We start from the raw sequence: 19,947 nt of genomic DNA, 5'->3' as shown, positions 1-19,947 counted from the left end.
CTGATTTGGAGCAGGCCTGCATGAGGTACTGGGAAAACCCATCATTCATATACTATGACTGGTTATTTGAGGACTGCTCCTCTGCAGCTCCTTTGTGTACCGCGCACAGCATATAATGAAACTAAATCTATACTGCTCATCCCCCTGGGCCTGATTGTTTGATACCTGCTTCTATGGTGGCTTCCCTGTTGCTCCTGGCTGGAGCCATAATTATATGCCCTGTGGCATCTGCTGCTAAAATAAATGTTATGTGGTGTTCCCTGACACTCTAGGTAGACTCCTCAGACCGTGAAGTAGTGTGGCTCACTGGTTAGAGGCGGCAGACCCGAGAGCAGAGGACGGCCCGGGACCAGGGTTCGATTCCCGACGCGGCAGGTTTCCAGGACCAGGGTCAGCGGACTCGATAATTCTCTCGCCTCGGTGCCCACTCTGATCAGCGATCACACTCGGCAACTCAGGGCACTAGCTTGCCTCATCTTCACTAACAGCCCCACCAGACCGCCGGGGATGCCTGGTCTCACCCTGGAGATACCCAATAAGGGACCATCTCTCAGGGAAGCCAGGAAGGGTTTCGCAGCGGTCGAAGCGCAGAGGTACCCCTTTGGGAGTGAGTCCTGCGCTATATAAGCACACAATTAATTAATTAATTAATTTTAATTTAATATATCACAACTGATGGCATAACTATGCAGTTCTATGGGTAATGTGTCTTTTACTCCCGGATGTGAATTTCATAGCTCCAGCATCTTACTGCGACTTCTGTTTCTGGTAATAGGTACCACATTTTGTAATGGCTGTTTTGTGACTGGCTTGAAGGTATTTCATCATTGTTTTTGGAAACACCTGAAATCACTATTGCTTTCTGCGGACTGGGTACGATAAGTGCAATCTGTTTGCTCTCTGGTCCTGTATGCACAATGTAAGTGAAATGTAGAATGTATGTATTAACTTTTAGTATTTCTATAGCACTGCTGTCCATGGCATGTGATTTCAAGCTTGGCATAACTTTTGTTTTTTTCACTCTTCCACTTGGAAATGGAAACTAAGTATCTAGTTGGAAGGGACAAAATGTAAGAATGAAGTTAGGAAAGCTTTTATATACATTTTGATAAATGATAGTCAATGTTAAATTGCACAATCAGAGCTTTTTAAACTTCCTGCAAAACATATAATGCCACTTGTTCTATTGTTGGAGTTTGAAACTTCCTATTTGCGACTTTTTGCGACTCGCAATTAGGAAGTTGCAAGCTGCGACGTACAAAAATGTCTCAGACCTTGTTTGTGATACCCAATGGGGTCGCAATTTACCTACTTCATCAGTATTCATGAGGCAGGCCGCAATTTGTGACTCATTGGGAACGGCTTGTAATCACAGGGATTTTGACCTGTGGGAGTCAGCAAACCACCATGGCTGTGATTGCTGCATGAATAAACCATTTTTAAAAAAATGAATGCACCCACTTTTCATTTAAGGAAAATGGGATGCATTTAAAAAAGAAAAATTGAAAACTTTTCTCTTCTTTTTTTTTTTTAGTTGATAGTGGTCCGTAGGACCACTGCCTGCCCTTAAAAAATGTAGGCACCCACATTCAAAAAGGGGAAAGGATTCACGTTTGCGAATGGGTTACCACCTCCTTCACGGAGTTGGTAAAATCTGGATGTTCTGCTACTGCATTCCGGTCGCAAAACATTCATACAAGTCCCTGCGACAAGCTATTACGAAAGGGCACCCTAGTTTGCCAGTTAAAATGTTCTATTAGAATAACACCCAAATACTCGCTCCAAGGGGGTCCCTCGCAGCGCAGGGTTTGAGCGAGTGGAAGGGCAAGGGTTAAAAATCTTATGAGGGAGTGGGGTGGCTGTATCAGAGTTACAAGAAACCAGTGAAACTACAATTGCTAAATCCAACACCCACATGAACGATTGGAGAAGCTGAAACACTGGTCACCTTAAAAACCCTGCACTCTGAAGTAGACGGAGGTCACAATTGGCACTATAAAACCAAATGCATATAAAAATCCATATTTATCAAGAGATGTATCTTAACTCAAATAATAACTGGTAGAGAAGCCTACTTCTACTTTTCGCACTCAACACTATCCAGAGCAAAGATAACACCAGATACATTCATAAGTTGTAATGACCCCCCCATCCTTTTTTTTTTTACAAATCATTATATTTATCATGGTTTTGTCAGATTTATGAAAGGAAAGAATTCATTCAGGAGGACAGAGTTGGGTAAACTCACGCCTGCTGCGTCCTATTTAATAACGACAGAAACCTGTGTCGCTTGTTACTATTGTAATGTGCCCAATAACCAAATGACAACATGTGCTGTAAAAGATATAAGCTGTCCGCAAATCATTTCTTAATCCTTTTAATGGCAGCCATTTTAAAATGAGCACCGTGGCAACTAGAAAAGCGTGGTGCGTGCTTTCAAAAAGACATGCGTACATTCTAAATGAAGCCCATCTACGGTAATGGCTAAACAAATGAGAGTATGGTGTTGGAATATATATCACGCGCACATGTTTCTTGAGTCACCACACAGGCACGTGCTCAGTGGCTGCAGCATTTAACAAGAACATTACAGTGAGGTCCACAGAGCCGCAAGTCTGAGCAGACGAGGCCTCGCAGGCAGATAAATTCCACACGTGAACCAAAGCTGCAGTGCGCCTTGAAGCCCCTGCTGATACGAGGGCGAAGTTCAGTCACAAAGCCTCTCTGTGCTCACTCCTGTCCTGTCTTCTTTTCTTTTGTTTTTTTTCCAGGCCATCTAATCTATTATTGGACCAAAACAACATCGATGTTGCGGCCTTCCGAGTGACTGAGGACTGGCTCGACGGGGTTCGGACAGCGCAGTGCAAGGACATTTTCACAGGAGTTCGATATAGTTCCTGTGAAACAATAGCAAAGATTTCCCCAGAGTAAGTGGAACTATTTGTCACGAATTAAACCAAGACTCAGTAAGGTCACTAAAACCACTCAGAACTTAGCAGCGATATCCCATAGCCCACACCCACATCTATAAGGTAAAAAAATGTATACACCCACCACAGAAACCCTAGAGCACACATTGAGACCATATCTTGTTGTTGGGGAAACATTGCTGCAGATTTATTTTAAGTAGGCAAGGCAATGGGTTCTGTTATGAGTGATCCATAGGGGGCCTACTAGGACCAAAGCTGCTGCCCACCTAATTAGCCAAAGAGGAGGAAGCAAGGTGAGTCAAGCATATAAATGCCCTTCTGCTGCACACCTCGCCCTGGAATTAACCTTAAAGGTCCCCGAAAGCCTGTGAGGAAACTCCCACTATTGAGGTATGTGGTGATAGAGAGAATCAAATAGGGGTGGGTTTGTGGGGGAGGAGAAGCACTGGAAAGCATTTTTCCGTATTCTACAAATATATTCCGTTGTACATGACCTGAAAACATCAAGGGCCAGATGTGCAAAGCATATTTTCTGTCACAAATGGCCTGATTTTCCCGATGCGAGCAAAAAAATACTTTTTTCCCATGTATCACGCCTTATTTGTGGTTTGGTAACCTATTACCGAATCACAAATAGGGCTTGCGATTCAGTATTAGGACAGGGTGTGTTTAGGATGCCCCTTCCCCTTTGTGGTTATTGGTGAAAACATTTCGTAATAGCAGGCAGTGGTCCCACGGACGACTGCCTACTCATGAAAAACAAGAAGAAAACTTTTCGGGGCAGATTTACAATAACTGGCGCATCCCCAGGGATGCACCAGTTATTGTGCGCCGCAGCTCCGCCACCCATGGTGCGCCGCATTTACAATGCGGCGCACCATGGAGCAAAAACGGCACAGATGCGTGACGCATCTGTGCCGTAAAGGTGACGCATTGCTGGAGTTGCGTCGCAAGCGCGACGCAGCTCCAGCAAGGCTCGGGGGTGCCCTATCAGTCCAATGCTGCGTCAAGCCTTACGCCTGCTTCAAGCAGGCGCGGGGTTTTGACGCAGCATTGGCCTAAAAGTGACTGAGTGAAATCTTGTAGATTTCACTCAGCCACTGTTGCGAGGCGCACCTGCCCCGGAACGCCCACCCTGCGCCGGAACGCCCACATGTGGCGCAGGGCTTTACAACGTGACGCATCTGCCTAGATGCGTCACATTGTAAATAGGTCGCAGGGATGCACCACGTTTACGCCACCGTTGCGTGACGCAAACGTGGCGCAAGTCCAACATAAATCTGCCCCTTCATTTTTATTTTTGAAATGCATCCTGTTTTCATTTAAGGAAAATGAGCTGCATTTCACAAATGAAACGTTGCTTTATTACTGAGCAATCACCGACACAGTGGTTTGCTGACCCCAGTAGGCCACCATCCCTATGAGATTAGCGATTACCAGTGGGTCGCAAACTGAGACCTGACTCATGAAAATTAATGAGGTAGGTCTATTTGCGACCCACTAGGAATAATACATTTTTTGTCAAAGACACCTTGGTACATGGTCATTTGTGATTACCAACTAGCGAATCGCAAAAATATGCTATTTTGTAATGGCAACGCCAAACCTATGTACATCTGGCCCTCAAATGACATAACATCATGCTCTTACTAGCATTTACGATAACGTTCAAGTTTTCCTTTTTGATACAGGTTAGTTATATTTTATGTTTACTTTCACGTTTTCGTAATTGAAGAGAGGCATTCCTACTTAGACTCCCCCATTCTTTGCTTTGATGTTTATCATCACTGTCCCTCATTCCTATTAGTAGGCTTAAAGCAGTGGCGTAACGAAACTTGAGGGGGCCCCCCTGCAAACTACATGGAGGGGGCCCCCCTCCCATCCTCCGTGCCATTCTAGAGCTCTCAGGCCAGCGACCCGCCATACTGTGGGGGATGCGGGGCTATTGTTATACCACTGTAACTAATCCAGCTGTGGAGAAGTGTGGCTCACTGGTTAGAGGAGGCAGACCTGAAAGCAGAGGTCAGCCTGGGACCAGGGTTCAATTCCCGGCTCGGCGGGTCTTGAGTCCTAAAATGTCCATGGACTCGACAATTCTCACTCTGGTGCCTACTCGATTCACGGGTTCATACTCTGCGACTCTGGGCAATAGCTTGCTTAATCTCCACAACGGCCCCTCGCAGTGGGATGCCTGGCTTTCACCTTGTGGATACCGTGCCAGGGTTATCTCACAGGGGAATACCAGGACGGGTTCCCTAAGCAAGCGCTTAGATACCGGGTCGGTGATTTGCGCTATATAAATACATGTACATAAGTAACACTGGATGGTGGAGTCGAAGGTTGGGCTTAGTCTGCCAGCAGGCTATCATAGGTGGTGGTTCATTCATTGCAGGGTCCCTGCCATCAGTACACCGGGTAAGTTTTCCCAATTCTAGGTGGGTTTCCTGATGCAGACTCCTGTCATGATATACAACATCGGGCCCAATCATCGTTCAGTTTTGACAAAAGTGCATCCACTACTCCTTTTCATTTCCGTTTTAAAACATTAGACAATGCGACAATGCAGTATTTCAAAAGCAGATGCAACTACAAGGAGCAAATTTTGATAATACATTTTTATTAGTCGACAATAGCAATCTTAAGAGGCATTGCATAGCTTCATACACACCGTGACCCCAATTCCATCACAGTCTCTCTCTCAGTGAGTCAGTCTCTCTCTATCAGTCAGTCAGTCTCTCTCTCTCTCTCATTCAGTCTCTCAGTCAGTCAGTCTCTCTCAGTCAGTCTGTCAGTCTGTCAGTCAGTCTCTCTCTCTTTCTGTCAGTCAGTCAGTCTCTCTCTCTCTCAGTCGGTCAGTCTCTCTCTCTCTCTGTCAGTTTCTCAGCCAGTCAGTCTCTCAGTCAGTCAGTCTTCAGTCTCTGAGTCAGTCAGTCTCTACTCTCTCTCCACTCTCTCTCTCCATTCTCTCTCTCAACTCTGTCAACTCTATCTCCACTGTCTTTCTCTCCACTCTCTCTCCACTGTCTCTCTCTCCACTGTCTCTCCACTGTCTCTCTCTCCACTTTCTCTCTCTCCACTCTCTCTCCACTGTCTCCCTCCACTCTCTCTCCACTCTCTATTCTCTCTCTCCACTGTCTCCCTCCACTCTATCTCTCCACTCTCTATTCACTCTCTCTCTCCTTCCACTCTCTCTCTCTCAACTGTCTCTCTCTACTATCTCGCAACTCTCTCTCCACTGTCTTTCTCCACTCTCTCTACTCTCTCTCTTTCCACTCTCTCCCTCTCCACTCTCTCCACTCTCTCTCCACTGTCTCTCTCTCCACTCTCTCTCTCCACCCTCTTTCTCTACTCTCTCTCTCTCCACTCTCTCTCAACTCTCTCTCTCACTCCACTCTCACTCCACTCTCTCTCCACTCTCTCCCTCTCTCTCTCACAAAGTAGTGTGCGTTGCCATGGGCGTACGCAGAAATATTTCTGAGGGGGGGGCACATTTTTAACTTCATCACCATGCCCCTTGAACCCTTCTCCCCTCTGCCTTGCACCCTTCTCGCCCTCCCCCTTCCCCTTGCACCCTTCTCCCCCACCGTCTTGCACCCTTTTCTACCTTGCACCATTCTCCCCTCTCCCTTGCACCATTCTCCCCTCTGCCTTGCACCCTTCTCCCCTCTGCCTTGTACCCTTCTCCCCTTCCCTTGCAATCTTCTCTCCTCTGTCTTGCACCCTTCTCCTCTCTACCTTGCACCCTTCTCCCATCTGCCTTGCACCCTTCTCCCATCTGCCTTGCACTATTCTCCCCTCCGCCTTGCACTCTTCTTTCCTCTGCCTTGCACCCTTCTCCTCTCTACCTTGCACCCTTCTCCCCTCCGCCTTGCACCCTTCTCCCCTCCGCCTTGCACCCTTCTCCCCTCTGCCTTGCACCATTCTCCCCTCTGCCTTGCACCCTGCTCCCCTCTGCCTTGCACCCTGCTCCCCTTCTCCCCTCCGCCTTGCACCCTACTCCCCTCCACTTTGCACCCTTCTACCCTCTGCCTTGCACCCTTCTCCCCTCTACCTTGCACCCTTCTCCCCTCCACCTTGCACCCTTCTCCCTTCTGCCTTGCATTCTTCTCCCCTCCCCCTTGCACCCTTCTCCCCCCGCCTTCCACCCTTTTCCCCTCCACTTTGCACCCTTCTCCCCTCTGCCCTGCACCCATCTCCTCTCTACCTTGCACCCTTCTTCCCTCTGCCTTGCACCCATCTCCTCTCTACCTTGCACCCTTCTCCCCTCTGCCTTGCACCCTTCTCCCCTCTGCCTTGCACCCTTCTCCCCTCTGCCTTGCACCCTTCTCCCCTCTGCCTTGCACCCTTCTCCCTCTGCCTTGCACCCTTCTCCCCTCTGCCTTGCACCCTTCTCCTCTCTGCCTTGCACCCTTCTCCTCTCTGCCTTCACCCTTCTCCCCTCTGCCTTGCACCCTTCTCCCCTCCCCCTTGCACTCTTCTCCCCTCTGCCTTGCACCCGTCTCCTCTCTGCCTTTCACCCTTCTCCCCTCTGCCTTGAACACTTCTCCCCTCCCCCTTGCACTCTTGTCCCCTCTTACTTGACCCTTCTCCTCTCTACCTTGTACCCTTCTCCCCTCTGCCTTGCACCATCTCCTCTCCACCTTGCACCCATCTCCTCTCCGCCTTGCACTCTTCTCCCCTCTGCCTTGCACCCTTCCCCTCTCTACCTTGCACCCTTCTCCCCTCTGCCTTGCACCCATCTCCTGTCCGCCGTGCACTCTTCTCTCCTCCGCCTTGCACCCTTCTCCCCTCCGCCTTGCACCCATCTCCTCTCTGCCTTGCACCCTTCTCCTCTCTACCTTGCACCCTTATCCCCTCCCCCTTGCACCCTTCTCCCCTCCGCCTTGCACCCATCGCCTCTCTGCCTTGCACCCTTCTCTCTACCTTGCACCCTTCTCCCCTCCCCCTTGCACCCTTCTCACAAGACCTGGAACCAATCTCCTCTCTGCCTTGCACACTTCTCCTCTCTACCTTGCACCCTTCTCCCCTCCCCCTTGCACCCTTCTCACAAGACGTGGAACCAATCTCCTCTCTGCCTTGCACCCTTCTCCTCTCTGCCTTGCACTCATCTCCTCCCTACCTTGCACCCTTCTCCCCTCTGCCTTGCACCCTTCTCGCCCCCCCCCCCTTACGAACCCCCTGCGGATGCCCACATGGTGCGTTCTAACAAGAGTGCTTAGCTGAGGGCACCATTTTGCTGCCTCATCCCTTCTCATATGAGCTTTGCCCTTGAGAATGCTGACAGTCTGACTCTGAGGGCCCCCACTCCCAAAGGGTATACCGACTCAAGACATACTCCACCTTTTTCCCAGTTTAAATTCAGAGAAACAATATACTGATGTTAGAGACAAATTCACTAAAGAATACAAACTTTCCACACCACCCTCACCAGAAAGCTCGAAAATATCCAACCCAAAGATTTCCTATAGGAATCAAGCTATTGTTTAAAATACTTCACAGTGGAGAGCTGCAGCTAAAGGTGCAGTGTTACATGAGAACCAAAGTAGGGAAATAGTACTACAATATTTGACAACATTGAGAAGATAGGATCTTGAAACCATTAATTCAAAACATAGTCTTGCAAGTGAACAACATCTCCATTTCCCTTCTCACACCTAGGTAGACCTGACCTCATGACTTGTTCTGCGTCCTAATTGCTCTGTGCTGCCTCCTGCTCGGGGCCCCACCCCATCCTCTTTCCAGCCTTACTAGCTCTGACTGAAGAGAAACATTGCAACTTGTTACTTTGTTTCTCTTCAGTCAGAGGGAGGGGCGAGGGGCTCAGAGCAGACTGCAGACAGCCTGCACCTGCTTTAGAGGGAGAGAGGCTTGCTTCAGTGAAAGCAAGCCTCTCTCACAGAAGAGCTGAGGGTGGGCAGGGGCCCCCTTCATTTACTGAAGAGAGTGGGGCCCCCCCGCACCGCGGGGGCTGCGGGGGTGTTTGTTACGCCCCTGGCTTAAAGTGCAAAACCTCATTACCTATTTACCAATATAGTTTGTCAAGAGTGCGCACACCCAACTACCTACCTGTCTTAGTACAATTTGGAATGGACAATTTGGCTTTTTCATCGAGAATTACTTCACTTTTTTTCGTAAAACCACTTAGGGGCATATTATCAAGCAGGGCATTCAAATTATCTCTGTTTTAGTGGCAGACAACTGCTGCTAACGCGGCGATAATGGGCTTGATAATATGCCCTGGAGAACTCCAATAGAAGCCCATGTTCACACCAGAACATGGGTTTCTATTGGAATTCACAAGGCCATATTATCAAGCCCATTATCGCCGCTTTAGCAGCAGTTTTATGCCGCTAAAATGGCGATCATTTTTAACGCCCTGCTTGATAATATGCCCCCCAGATTTTAAGCTCTAGTTAAAAGTTTAATTTACATTGCTTTATGTTGTCCCACGCGATTCACTTATTTATCTTACTAGCCCTTCATAAACTCACAATTCTTGAGGGTTTTTTGGTCACCTCTTAAAAAATATATTACCTTGTGTTACATCTTAATTCATTATACTGGTGTCAAAATATTTTCAAATCCAACTTTGTTTAACATCTTTCTCTGAGGAAGATGCAGATGGCCAACACTCTGTTACATCTGTTGCTTATCTTTTACTATATTAATCAGCTGGGCATTTCCAAAAATATGCATTAATTAAAAACAGAAATTAAAAAATTCATATTGGGGTGGCTCCTCTACTCTGAATATCATGCTGTTTGTACTGTACAGCACAAGCTTATAAGGACAACATCACAAAGAGAATGACCGCAACTTAGCAGACATTAGTTTGCTAATTTTTGGAATGGGAACGAGGAGGAGTTTACTAAAAACAGATGTAACACAGCACAACAACAAAACGGGAGAGAGCAGACCAGTGCCATATCTAATAAGATATGGTGCTGTTGCTCTCTCCCCTAGCGCTAGCAAGCTTTTGGCTGCCTTACACCAATCAACACAACCTTGCACCATACTGATGTGAAACTTAGGTTTTGTACTGGAAGGGTACCTTTCCTATGTAAAAACGAACTATAGCAAACTTTGAGAAAAGAAAACTAATCTCACATGTTATGCCGTACCTCCAGGATGCATAATTTGTTGATGCATATCCCTGCCTACCTTTATTAGTAGTACAGACTTACATGAAAACCCAAGGGTGGTTGCTTGGAGGTGCACACATGCCACCCATGGTAATCCCCCCCACCTTCACACAAAGTAGACAAAGCCGCCCACAGAGATACTTTGCTTTATCCCCCAAAATGCACTCCTTGTTCAAGATTCAATTTCAGTAAAAATATACAAAATACATATTATATTTGCAATCCCCCTGCAGCCTTTTTTTTACCAAGCCATATCTTTTGCTCCACATGCCCACACTTTTTCATTTAACTTAAAGAGCAGTTTATTTGAATTGGGTCAAATACCAATGGATTGTTTTGAAGCAAAAAGATAGTCATATTTAGAAACAAAGATGTGCATGTATGGAAATGTATACAATAATAATCAGGATACTTTTCAACACTTTAGAGAGACAAACACTTTTAGGAAAGGCCCCCAAATGCACATGCTGCAAAGGATGGTTTGCATACAGTTAGCGAAGAGTGGTATTTGTGCTTATTTTTAGTTTGTGCTCTGCTTGAAATGCTTTTTGAGATAGAATTTAGAAGGGTACTTTTCAAGAGTAAAAAAAAAAAAGATAGCAAACTTTGAAATGTTTCAAGAAAGACAACCTCACACGTTATGCCTTCTTCTAGGATGCGTAATATTTTGGCGTAAATCCCTGCCTACCATTTTTTAGGAAATAGGAATTTACATCAAACCCCTTGTGTGGTTGAATGGGGTTGCACACGTACCTCTCAAGGTAACCCCCTTGACTCAAAGCAGACAAAGCCGTGCATAGCTATATTTTGCATTACCTTTCGATACTTTCCATTGAAAATCAGGATTTGTGTTACAAAGTAAATCTCAAAATCAATTTTGCACTAGTTTTATTTACTTTTGTGACTTGAAAAAGATTCAAAGTGTTGATAAATTGGGTCTGAAATTTATCCCACATATTTAGGGGCAGATTTACAAGCGTGACTTTTGCGCCGCTTTCGTCACTTTTGTGATGTAGCTATGGCGTGAATGGTGAGGACCATTTACAATGTGACGCATATAGGAAGATGTGTCACGTTGTAAAGCCCTGCGTCACATTTTTCCTGCGCCAAGTATAATGTATGCAGGGTGGGTATTCCCATGCAAAAAGCCATGTAAAACTGATGCAGTAAAATCTACAAGATTTCACTGCGTCACTCTATGCCTTCACTGCATTTATACCTTCACTGCGTCAAAATCCCTTCACCTGCTCAGACCAGGCATAAGGAAAGACGCAGGGTTTTTTGAATGGGACTCACTCAGCTATTGTGGCGCATTGCTGGAGTTGCGTCACTTTCATAAGCAACTCCAGCAATGCGTCCCTTTTGAGGCAACAGATGCGTCCGAATTGCAGACGCATCTGTTAATCCTTGCGCCATGGAGCCCAGTATTGTAAATACAGTGCATCCATAGTGGCCCAAGGACATTTGGCGGTGACGCAAGGAAACTGACGAATCTATGCAGATGCGTCTGTTGCTTGTAAATATACCCCTTAGCTTTTTATGTGAATGGATTCACAGTGAATGTATTTATTGAAATACCAATGCATACAGTGATGCTTGTGTACCTTGTTAGTATAGTAATTGTTCCATTCATTGCAAACTCATATACAGTCACAATGTAAGGGATCATGGTAGATTTCCAAAAAAGAACCTACAGTCAAAATAGAGGTGTCTTACACTGCAATTATAATTATTATCCCATAAAATGCATTCCGTGTTCAAGATTCAATTGCAATTTAAAAAAAAAGAATTATATTTTCAATCCCTCAGCATCTTTTATTTATACCTCACCATTTTTTTTCTCCAAGTACCCACACCTTTGTGTTTAACTTAAAGGACAGCTTATTTGAATTGAGTCATATACTGATGAACTGTTTAGAAAGCAAAATGCTAAGCATATTTAGAAACAAAAGAGAGCCATATATGGAAAGGTATGCAATAATAACTAGGAGCCACAGTGAACGGGACTGCAAGTCCCAGGGGGTCAGAGGACCTTGCCCACACCTGAGCCTGCTTCTGGAGATTACTTAGCCCCTCGCCGCTCCCGCTTCGTGGGAGCCGCTTCGTCCGTGCGAAAAAGGACGCCACAGCGAATGGGACTGCAAGTCCCAGGGGGCCAGAGGACCTTGTCCACACCTGAGCCTGCTTCTGGGTATTACTTAGTCCCTCGCCGCTCCCACTTCGCGGGAGGTGCTTCGCGGGAGTCGCTTTGTCTGTGTGAAGGAGGACGCCTCAGCGAACGGGACTGCAAGTCCCAAGGGTGCCAGAGGACTTTGCCCACACCTGAGCCTGCTTCTGGGGATTACTTAGCCCCTCGCCACTCCCGCTTTGTGGGAGTCGCTTAGTCCGTGTGAAGGAGGACGCCACAGCGAACGGGACTGCAAGTCCCAGGGGGGCCAGAGAACTTTGCCCACACCTGAGCCTGCTTCTGGGGATTACTTAGCCCCTCACCACTCCCGCTTCATGGGAGCCGCTTCGTCCGTGTGAAGGAGGATGCCACAGTGAATGGGACTGCAAGTCCCAGGGGGCCAGAGAACTTTGCCGACACCTGAGCCTGCTGGTGCGCCGGGCGAAACCCGGACCAAGGGCGGGCCCAACTGTGCCCGTCGGAGCCCGGAGGAGGCTGGGCTGGGCCACCCCTCGTTGATTTAGGATTCAGAAGAGATTAAGGTGAGCCAAAATCCGCTTTTTCTGTTTAAGATCTAAGGCATCTTTGAATCCAGAGACATGAGAAAACGTTCTGGAGGTGTATGCCCCACCACACACCCATGACAAGCAAAGACAGCATGCTGGAGAGGGCTGTCAGCACAGTCGCAAATGAAATTGAACTAACCGAAAGGCGACTGTCATTATGTTTGGTGCCTCCACAATGCTGTTTATCTATTGGGGAAACTACAGAAGAGTCTATTGGTCATGTTTTAGAATCCAACTCACAGTCTATACTTTTCAGCACCCAACCATCAAATAGTCTCAATAACCATAGCGAGCAACACAGAGCGGGACTTGGTAACGGCATTGAAAACGGGGGGGATTTAACAACAGAAACCGCGAACTGGGCAAAAAGGAAAAGGAAAGTAAATAACCCGATCGGCTCAAAGAGGAAACAACCACCCCATACAACTAACTCTAGAAATGCTTTTAGCACATGGATCCAAGGCTGTGGAAATCCTACCAGCGATACGGTTTAGCGATGCTAATCTTAAAAAAACTATAGACACAAACAGTGGCGGCTGGTGGAATTTGAACCTGGTGGGGCTTTTGAAGTAGGCATCAACGAACGGGAGCGAGCAAGCGAAGCGAGCGAGCCCGACGGCAATAAGGGGGGTGTGGGGGGGTTCTCCCCCCGCGAAGAAATTTTTTAAAAATTGGCATTTTTTGGTGCAATTTTCCGCACTATTTCAGTGGTAAATGGACTGAAAAATCAGTTCTTCCAGGCATTCATAAAAGAAAACTCATACATTATTTCAGAGAATTTCTGTGTTGCCAAGCAAGACTGACTTCTGAAGAGGGCCAGGGTACTAAGCCAGGTTGCACATCCACAAAGAAACACTCTTGTAATTTTGTTCCTCCCAAAAATGACGGCTGGCCATTTCCTTTTCTGCATCAGCTATTCAACGTTGATTGCCCAGTAATCTTTATGACATATTAAATAGCTACATGTATAAGAAATATCAATTTGAAACAAACATTTAATTTTTAGGAAGTCAGCAAAAGCTTTTCATTTTTGAGCAACTCAATTTTGCAAAATAATTAAGTAAATATTGTATTTAAAATAGTTCATATAGCGCTCTGAAGCCCTTGGGTCTATCAGTATTTTACAAAACCACTAATTAAAAATAAGTTAGGAAATGAGTGTAATATGCATTGCTTATAATATAAGAAATATCCATTAAAAATCTTTCATTTATTTAAGAAAGAAAGAACAAAAACGTTATTTGCATAAGCAGGCTAGGTACAAATGTTTTACTTTATTTTTAAATACTTTGCATGCCACTCTCAGGCCCTTGTGGCAGTCAGTATAGTAGAAAATGGCTACACAAAAATAAAATATGAAAATAAATAAATGTATATTTTAAGAAATATCCCTTCAAAACCAATATGATATTTGTAAACACAAACAAAATTATTTTAAATAATACTATGTAAATTGTTTGAATGCCACTCTCAGGTCCTTGTGCCCTTCAGCCAGCACAGCAGAAAAAGTTAAACAAAAAGAAATTATGGAAATAAATAAATGTACATTTTAAGAACTTTCAAAACCAATATATTTTTAAACACAATTGACAAAATAAAAATAATATTTAAATACTTTGCATGTCAATCTCAGGTAGAAGGGTTCCTGTCCCTGTCAGTACAGTAGAAAATGGTTAAATAAAAATAAATTAGGAAAATAACTAAATGTTGTATATATAAAGACATATACCCTCAAAACACTAACAACAAAAATATTTTAAATAATATTAAAATATGAAAACAAATATATATAAATTCACAGATACATAAGCACACATATATAAATACATATCAACTGTACAGGAGTTGTATGAATATTAAATGGAATGAGAACATTTCCAACAGTACTTCCTAATGTTATCAAACAAAACAAACTGAGCTATAAACACCTGAAACTATGATCACACATCAGATTCATATTTTCTATTTATATAGAAAGTTTGCTTGTCGATCTTTAATATGAACAAACTTTTCGATTGTTCTTTTGTTGAATTCTGTTATTTCCTTTATTAGCTCTTTTTCCATTAACAGCATAGCCAAAGCATTAAGTCTAGCTTGAGTCATAGTGTTTCGCAAAAAAGTTTTTACCCTCTTTAGTGTGGAAAAACATCGCTCAGATTCTGCTGTTGTCATGGGTGTAGTAATGACAACTCTTAAGAGCTTTATGGTCTCAGAAAAGGATTTCTCTAAGTTGTTTTCACATAAAAAGCTAAATAAAGCCATGGCACCACCAGTAGTTTGACGGAAGTCTCGTCTTCCATACAGGACCGAAAGTTCTGTACTCAATCTGGCTTTGTCTAACATAGGATAGGCTTCTACCGTTTCTGCGAGTGCCTCAGCTGGGAAAGATTTGTCATGGCTTTCAAAAAGGTCACTTCGCAATAGTGTTGCACTTACAAGATGCTTTGTGAAAGCAAAGCACTCTCTGGCATGGACCACAATAATGTCACAGACTTCTTTTGCTTCTTGTGTTAAAGCATTTATTTGCAGTCTCCGGTTTACAAATGTACATTCTTGTGGCAGTGTAGAATCCAAACTGTCAATGGATTCTCGTACTTTGGTGATGCTTGTCACAAAGTCTGTAGTAGCTTTCTGGACAGACACAGTGTCAAAGTCTCGCTTTTGCAATTGATTATATAAAATGTCTACCTGGGGCATTATTTTGAAAAAAAGAAACAGAAAGAATATAAACTCTCTATCATCTAATGTTCTACTAAATCCCTTAGCTTCACATATAGTATTCGACTCAAAATCACCACTGTTTGCAATGGTTGACATACATTCAAGAAGATCTTCTCTGAATTCATAAATTAGCAATATTGCTCGAATATTGAAGTTCCAGCGAGTTGCAGACCCTCTTGGAAGTCTTCTTGAAACTATTTGTTCAAGAACTTCCGTCCTTTTCGGGGAACGTGCAAAAAATGCTGTTATACCACCAATCTCTGAAAAGAAAATTTTAACTCTAGGTATTTTGGAGGAAGCCTGTTCCATAATTAGGTTAAGTTGGTGGGCATAGCAGTGAATATAATGTGCATTTGGGTAAACATCCCTGATTTTCTTTTGCACCCCACCTGTTGCACCACGCATGACGCTGGCACCATCGTAGCTTTGAGCAATTACTTTTCCTTTAGCACATTGCTCAGGGAAAACAATGTTTAATTCATTAAGAATGGCTGAGGCAATTGTTTCTGCAGATGAGTCTTTTAGATGTGTGAAACAGTACAGTAGAAAACGGTTAAATAAAAATAAATTAGGAAAATAACTAAATGTTGTATATATAAAGACATATACCCTCAAAACACTAACAACAAAAATATTTTAAATAATATTAAAATATGAAAACAAATATATATAAATTCACAGATACATAAGCACACATATATAAATACATATCAACTGTACAGGAGTTGTATGAATATTAAATGGAATGAGAACATTTCCAACAGTACTTCCTAATGTTATCAAACAAAACAAACTGAGCTATAAACACCTGAAACTATGATCACACATCAGATTCATATTTTCTATTTATATAGAAAGTTTGCTTGTCGATCTTTAATATGAACAAACTTTTCGATTGTTCTTTTGTTGAATTCTGTTATTTCCTTTATTAGCTCTTTTTCCATTGACAGCATAGCCAAAGCATTAAGTCTAGCTTGAGTCATAGTGTTTCGCAAAAAAGTTTTTACCCTCTTTAGTGTGGAAAAACATCGCTCAGATTCTGCTGTTGTCATGGGTGTAGTAATGACAACTCTTAAGAGCTTTATGGTCTCAGAAAAGGATTTCTCTAAGTTGTTTTCACATAAAAAGCTAAATAAAGCCATGGCACCACCAGTAGTTTGACGGAAGTCTCGTCTTCCATACAGGACCGAAAGTTCTGTACTCAATCTGGCTTTGTCTAACATAGGATAGGCTTCTACCGTTTCTGCGAGTGCCTCAGCTGGGAAAGATTTGTCATGGCTTTCAAAAAGGTCACTTCGCAATAGTGTTGCACTTACAAGATGCTTTGTGAAAGCAAAGCACTCTCTGGCATGGACCACAATAATGTCACAGACTTCTTTTGCTTCTTGGGTTAAAGTATTTATTTGCAGTCTCCGGTTTACAAATGTACATTCTTGTGGCAGTGTAGAATCCAAACTGTCAATGGATTCTCGTACTTTGGTGATGCTTGTCACAAAGTCTGTAGTAGCTTTCTGGACAGACACAGTGTCAAAGTCTCGCTTTTGCAATTGATTATATAAAATGTCTACCTGGGGCATTATTTTGAAAAAAAGAAACAGAAAGAATATAAACTCTCTATCATCTAATGTTCTACTAAATCCCTTAGCTTCACATATAGTATTCGACTCAAAATCACCACTGTTTGCAATGGTTGACATACATTCAAGAAGATCTTCTCTGAATTCATAAATTAGCAATATTGCTCGAATATTGAAGTTCCAGCGAGTTGCAGACCCTCTTGGAAGTCTTCTTGAAACTATTTGTTCAAGAACTTCCGTCCTTTTCGGGGAACGTGCAAAAAATGCTGTTATACCACCAATCTCTGAAAAGAAAATTTTAACTCTAGGTATTTTGGAGGAAGCCTGTTCCATAATTAGGTTAAGTTGGTGGGCATAGCAGTGAATATAATGTGCATTTGGGTAAACATCCCTGATTTTCTTTTGCACCCCACCTGTTGCACCACGCATGACGCTGGCACCATCGTAGCTTTGAGCAATTACTTTTCCTTTAGCACATTGCTCAGGGAAAACAATGTTTAATTCATTAAGAATGGCTGAGGCAATTGTTTCTGCAGATGAGTCTTTTAGATGTGTGAAACAGTACAGTAGAAAACGGTTAAATAAAAATAAATTAGGAAAATAACTAAATGTTGTATATATAAAGACATATACCCTCAAAACACTAACAACAAAAATATTTTAAATAATATTAAAATATGAAAACAAATATATATAAATTCACAGATACATAAGCACACATATATAAATACATATCAACTGTACAGGAGTTGTATGAATATTAAATGGAATGAGAACATTTCCAACAGTACTTCCTAATGTTATCAAACAAAACAAACTGAGCTATAAACACCTGAAACTATGATCACACATCAGATTCATATTTTCTATTTATATAGAAAGTTTGCTCGTCGATCTTTAATATGAACAAACTTTTCGATTGTTCTTTTGTTGAATTCTGGTATTTCCTTTATTAGCTCTTTTTCCATTGACAGCATAGCCAAAGCATTAAGTCTAGCTTGAGTCATAGTGTTTCGCAAAAAAGTTTTTACCCTCTTTAGTGTGGAAAAACATCGCTCAGATTCTGCTGTTGTCATGGGTGTAGTAATGACAACTCTTAAGAGCTTTATGGTCTCAGAAAAGGATTTCTCTAAGTTGTTTTCACATAAAAAGCTAAATAAAGCCATGGCACCACCAGTAGTTTGACGGAAGTCTCGTCTTCCATACAGGACCGAAAGTTCTGTACTCAATCTGGCTTTGTCTAACATAGGATAGGCTTCTACCGTTTCTGCGAGTGCCTCAGCTGGGAAAGATTTGTCATGGCTTTCAAAAAGGTCACTTCGCAATAGTGTTGCACTTACAAGATGCTTTGTGAAAGCAAAGCGCTCTCTGGCATGGACCACAATAATGTCACAGACTTCTTTTGCTTCTTGGGTTAAAGTATTTATTTGCAGTCTCCGGTTTACAAATGTACATTCTTGTGGCAGTGTAGAATCCAAACTGTCAATGGATTCTCGTACTTTGGTGATGCTTGTCACAAAGTCTGTAGTAGCTTTCTGGACAGACACAGTGTCAAAGTCTCGCTTTTGCAATTGATTATATAAAATGTCTACCTGGGGCATTATTTTGAAAAAAAGAAACAGAAAGAATATAAACTCTCTATCATCTAATGTTCTACTAAATCCCTTAGCTTCACATATAGTATTCGACTCAAAATCACCACTGTTTGCAATGGTTGACATACATTCAAGAAGATCTTCTCTGAATTCATAAATTAGCAATATTGCTCGAATATTGAAGTTCCAGCGAGTTGCAGACCCTCTTGGAAGTCTTCTTGAAACTATTTGTTCAAGAACTTCCGTCCTTTTCGGGGAACGTGCAAAAAATGCTGTTATACCACCAATCTCTGAAAAGAAAATTTTAACTCTAGATATTTTGGAGGAAGCCTGTTCCATAATTAGGTTAAGTTGGTGGGCATAGCAGTGAATATAATGTGCATTTGGGTAAACAGCCCTGATTTTCTTTTGCACCCCACCTGTTGCACCACGCATGACGCTGGCACCATCGTAGCTTTGAGCAATTACTTTTCCTTTAGCACATTGCTCAGGGAAAACAATGTTTAATTCATTAAGAATGGCTGAGGCAATTGTTTCTGCAGATGAGTCTTTTAGATGTGTGAAACAATAAAATCTTTCAGCTACCTTGCAATTTCCATCAATGTAGCGGAAGACCAGAACTGACTGTGTCTTAGTAGAGACATCAGTTGTATCATCAGCTTGGATAGCTACATAATCAGTGGTTCTCAACTGCTGTATAATATAGTCTCTTATTACTTCCAGCATACAGTCCAGCAATTCATTTTGAATAGTTTTAGAAGTGCCTTTAAACACGGTGGCTGTTTTTAAATGTGTTTCCATAGCACTGTCAATGCTGGAGACAAAATCAACAAGGCCCCTGAACACACCAGGATTTAGAGACTCTTCAGTTTCATCATGGCCTCGTAATGCCAATTCAAAGGCACCACAAAATCGAATACAGTCAATCAATTTTGATAAAATGTATCGGTTTTTATCCACTTCTGCATTATGTTTTCTTACTCCCACACGGTATGCTTCGTTTAATTGCTGTACAATGTCCGATTTTCCAAAAAGAGATAATTTTAACATATTTGTCAAATGGGATTTACAGGAATCATGTTTTTTTATTTTTTCAGCCAGATGCTTTAGGTCAGTAACTCCTGTTTTTGTCCAGGTAACTTCACCTCCAAAGAGTAAGCATGGGAAACAGAATAAAGCATTTTTAGAAGCGCTACCAGTAAGCCATTCAATCCTATCATACCATGTACTGGTAAAGCGACGTGTGTAC

General features: G+C 43.1%; 1 protein-coding gene across 3 annotated transcripts in view; it reads left to right on the top strand.

The window, feature by feature from the left end:
• The window catches only part of EPHA3 (EPH receptor A3), an 861,555-nt gene that overhangs the window by 816,682 nt on the left and 24,926 nt on the right, over positions 1 to 19,947 (top strand). For 2 of the 3 annotated variants that reach the window (XM_086934428.1, XM_086934427.1), the window contains exon 16: positions 2,772 to 2,927. The exons of the other annotated variant lie outside the window; for it this stretch is intronic. In XM_086934428.1, coding sequence (XP_086790554.1) covers positions 2,772 to 2,927 — 156 coding nt within the window. The remainder of the gene's footprint in view (positions 1 to 2,771; positions 2,928 to 19,947) is intronic. 3 annotated transcript variants of the gene reach the window in all.

The sequence above is a fragment of the Lissotriton vulgaris genome, chromosome 8 (genome assembly GCF_964263255.1).
Source record: "Lissotriton vulgaris chromosome 8, aLisVul1.2, whole genome shotgun sequence".
In the NCBI taxonomy this organism is placed as follows: domain Eukaryota; kingdom Metazoa; phylum Chordata; class Amphibia; order Caudata; family Salamandridae; genus Lissotriton; species Lissotriton vulgaris.
The sequence above is the reverse complement of the archived record's forward strand: the minus strand, read 5'-3'. Positions and strand labels throughout refer to the sequence as shown.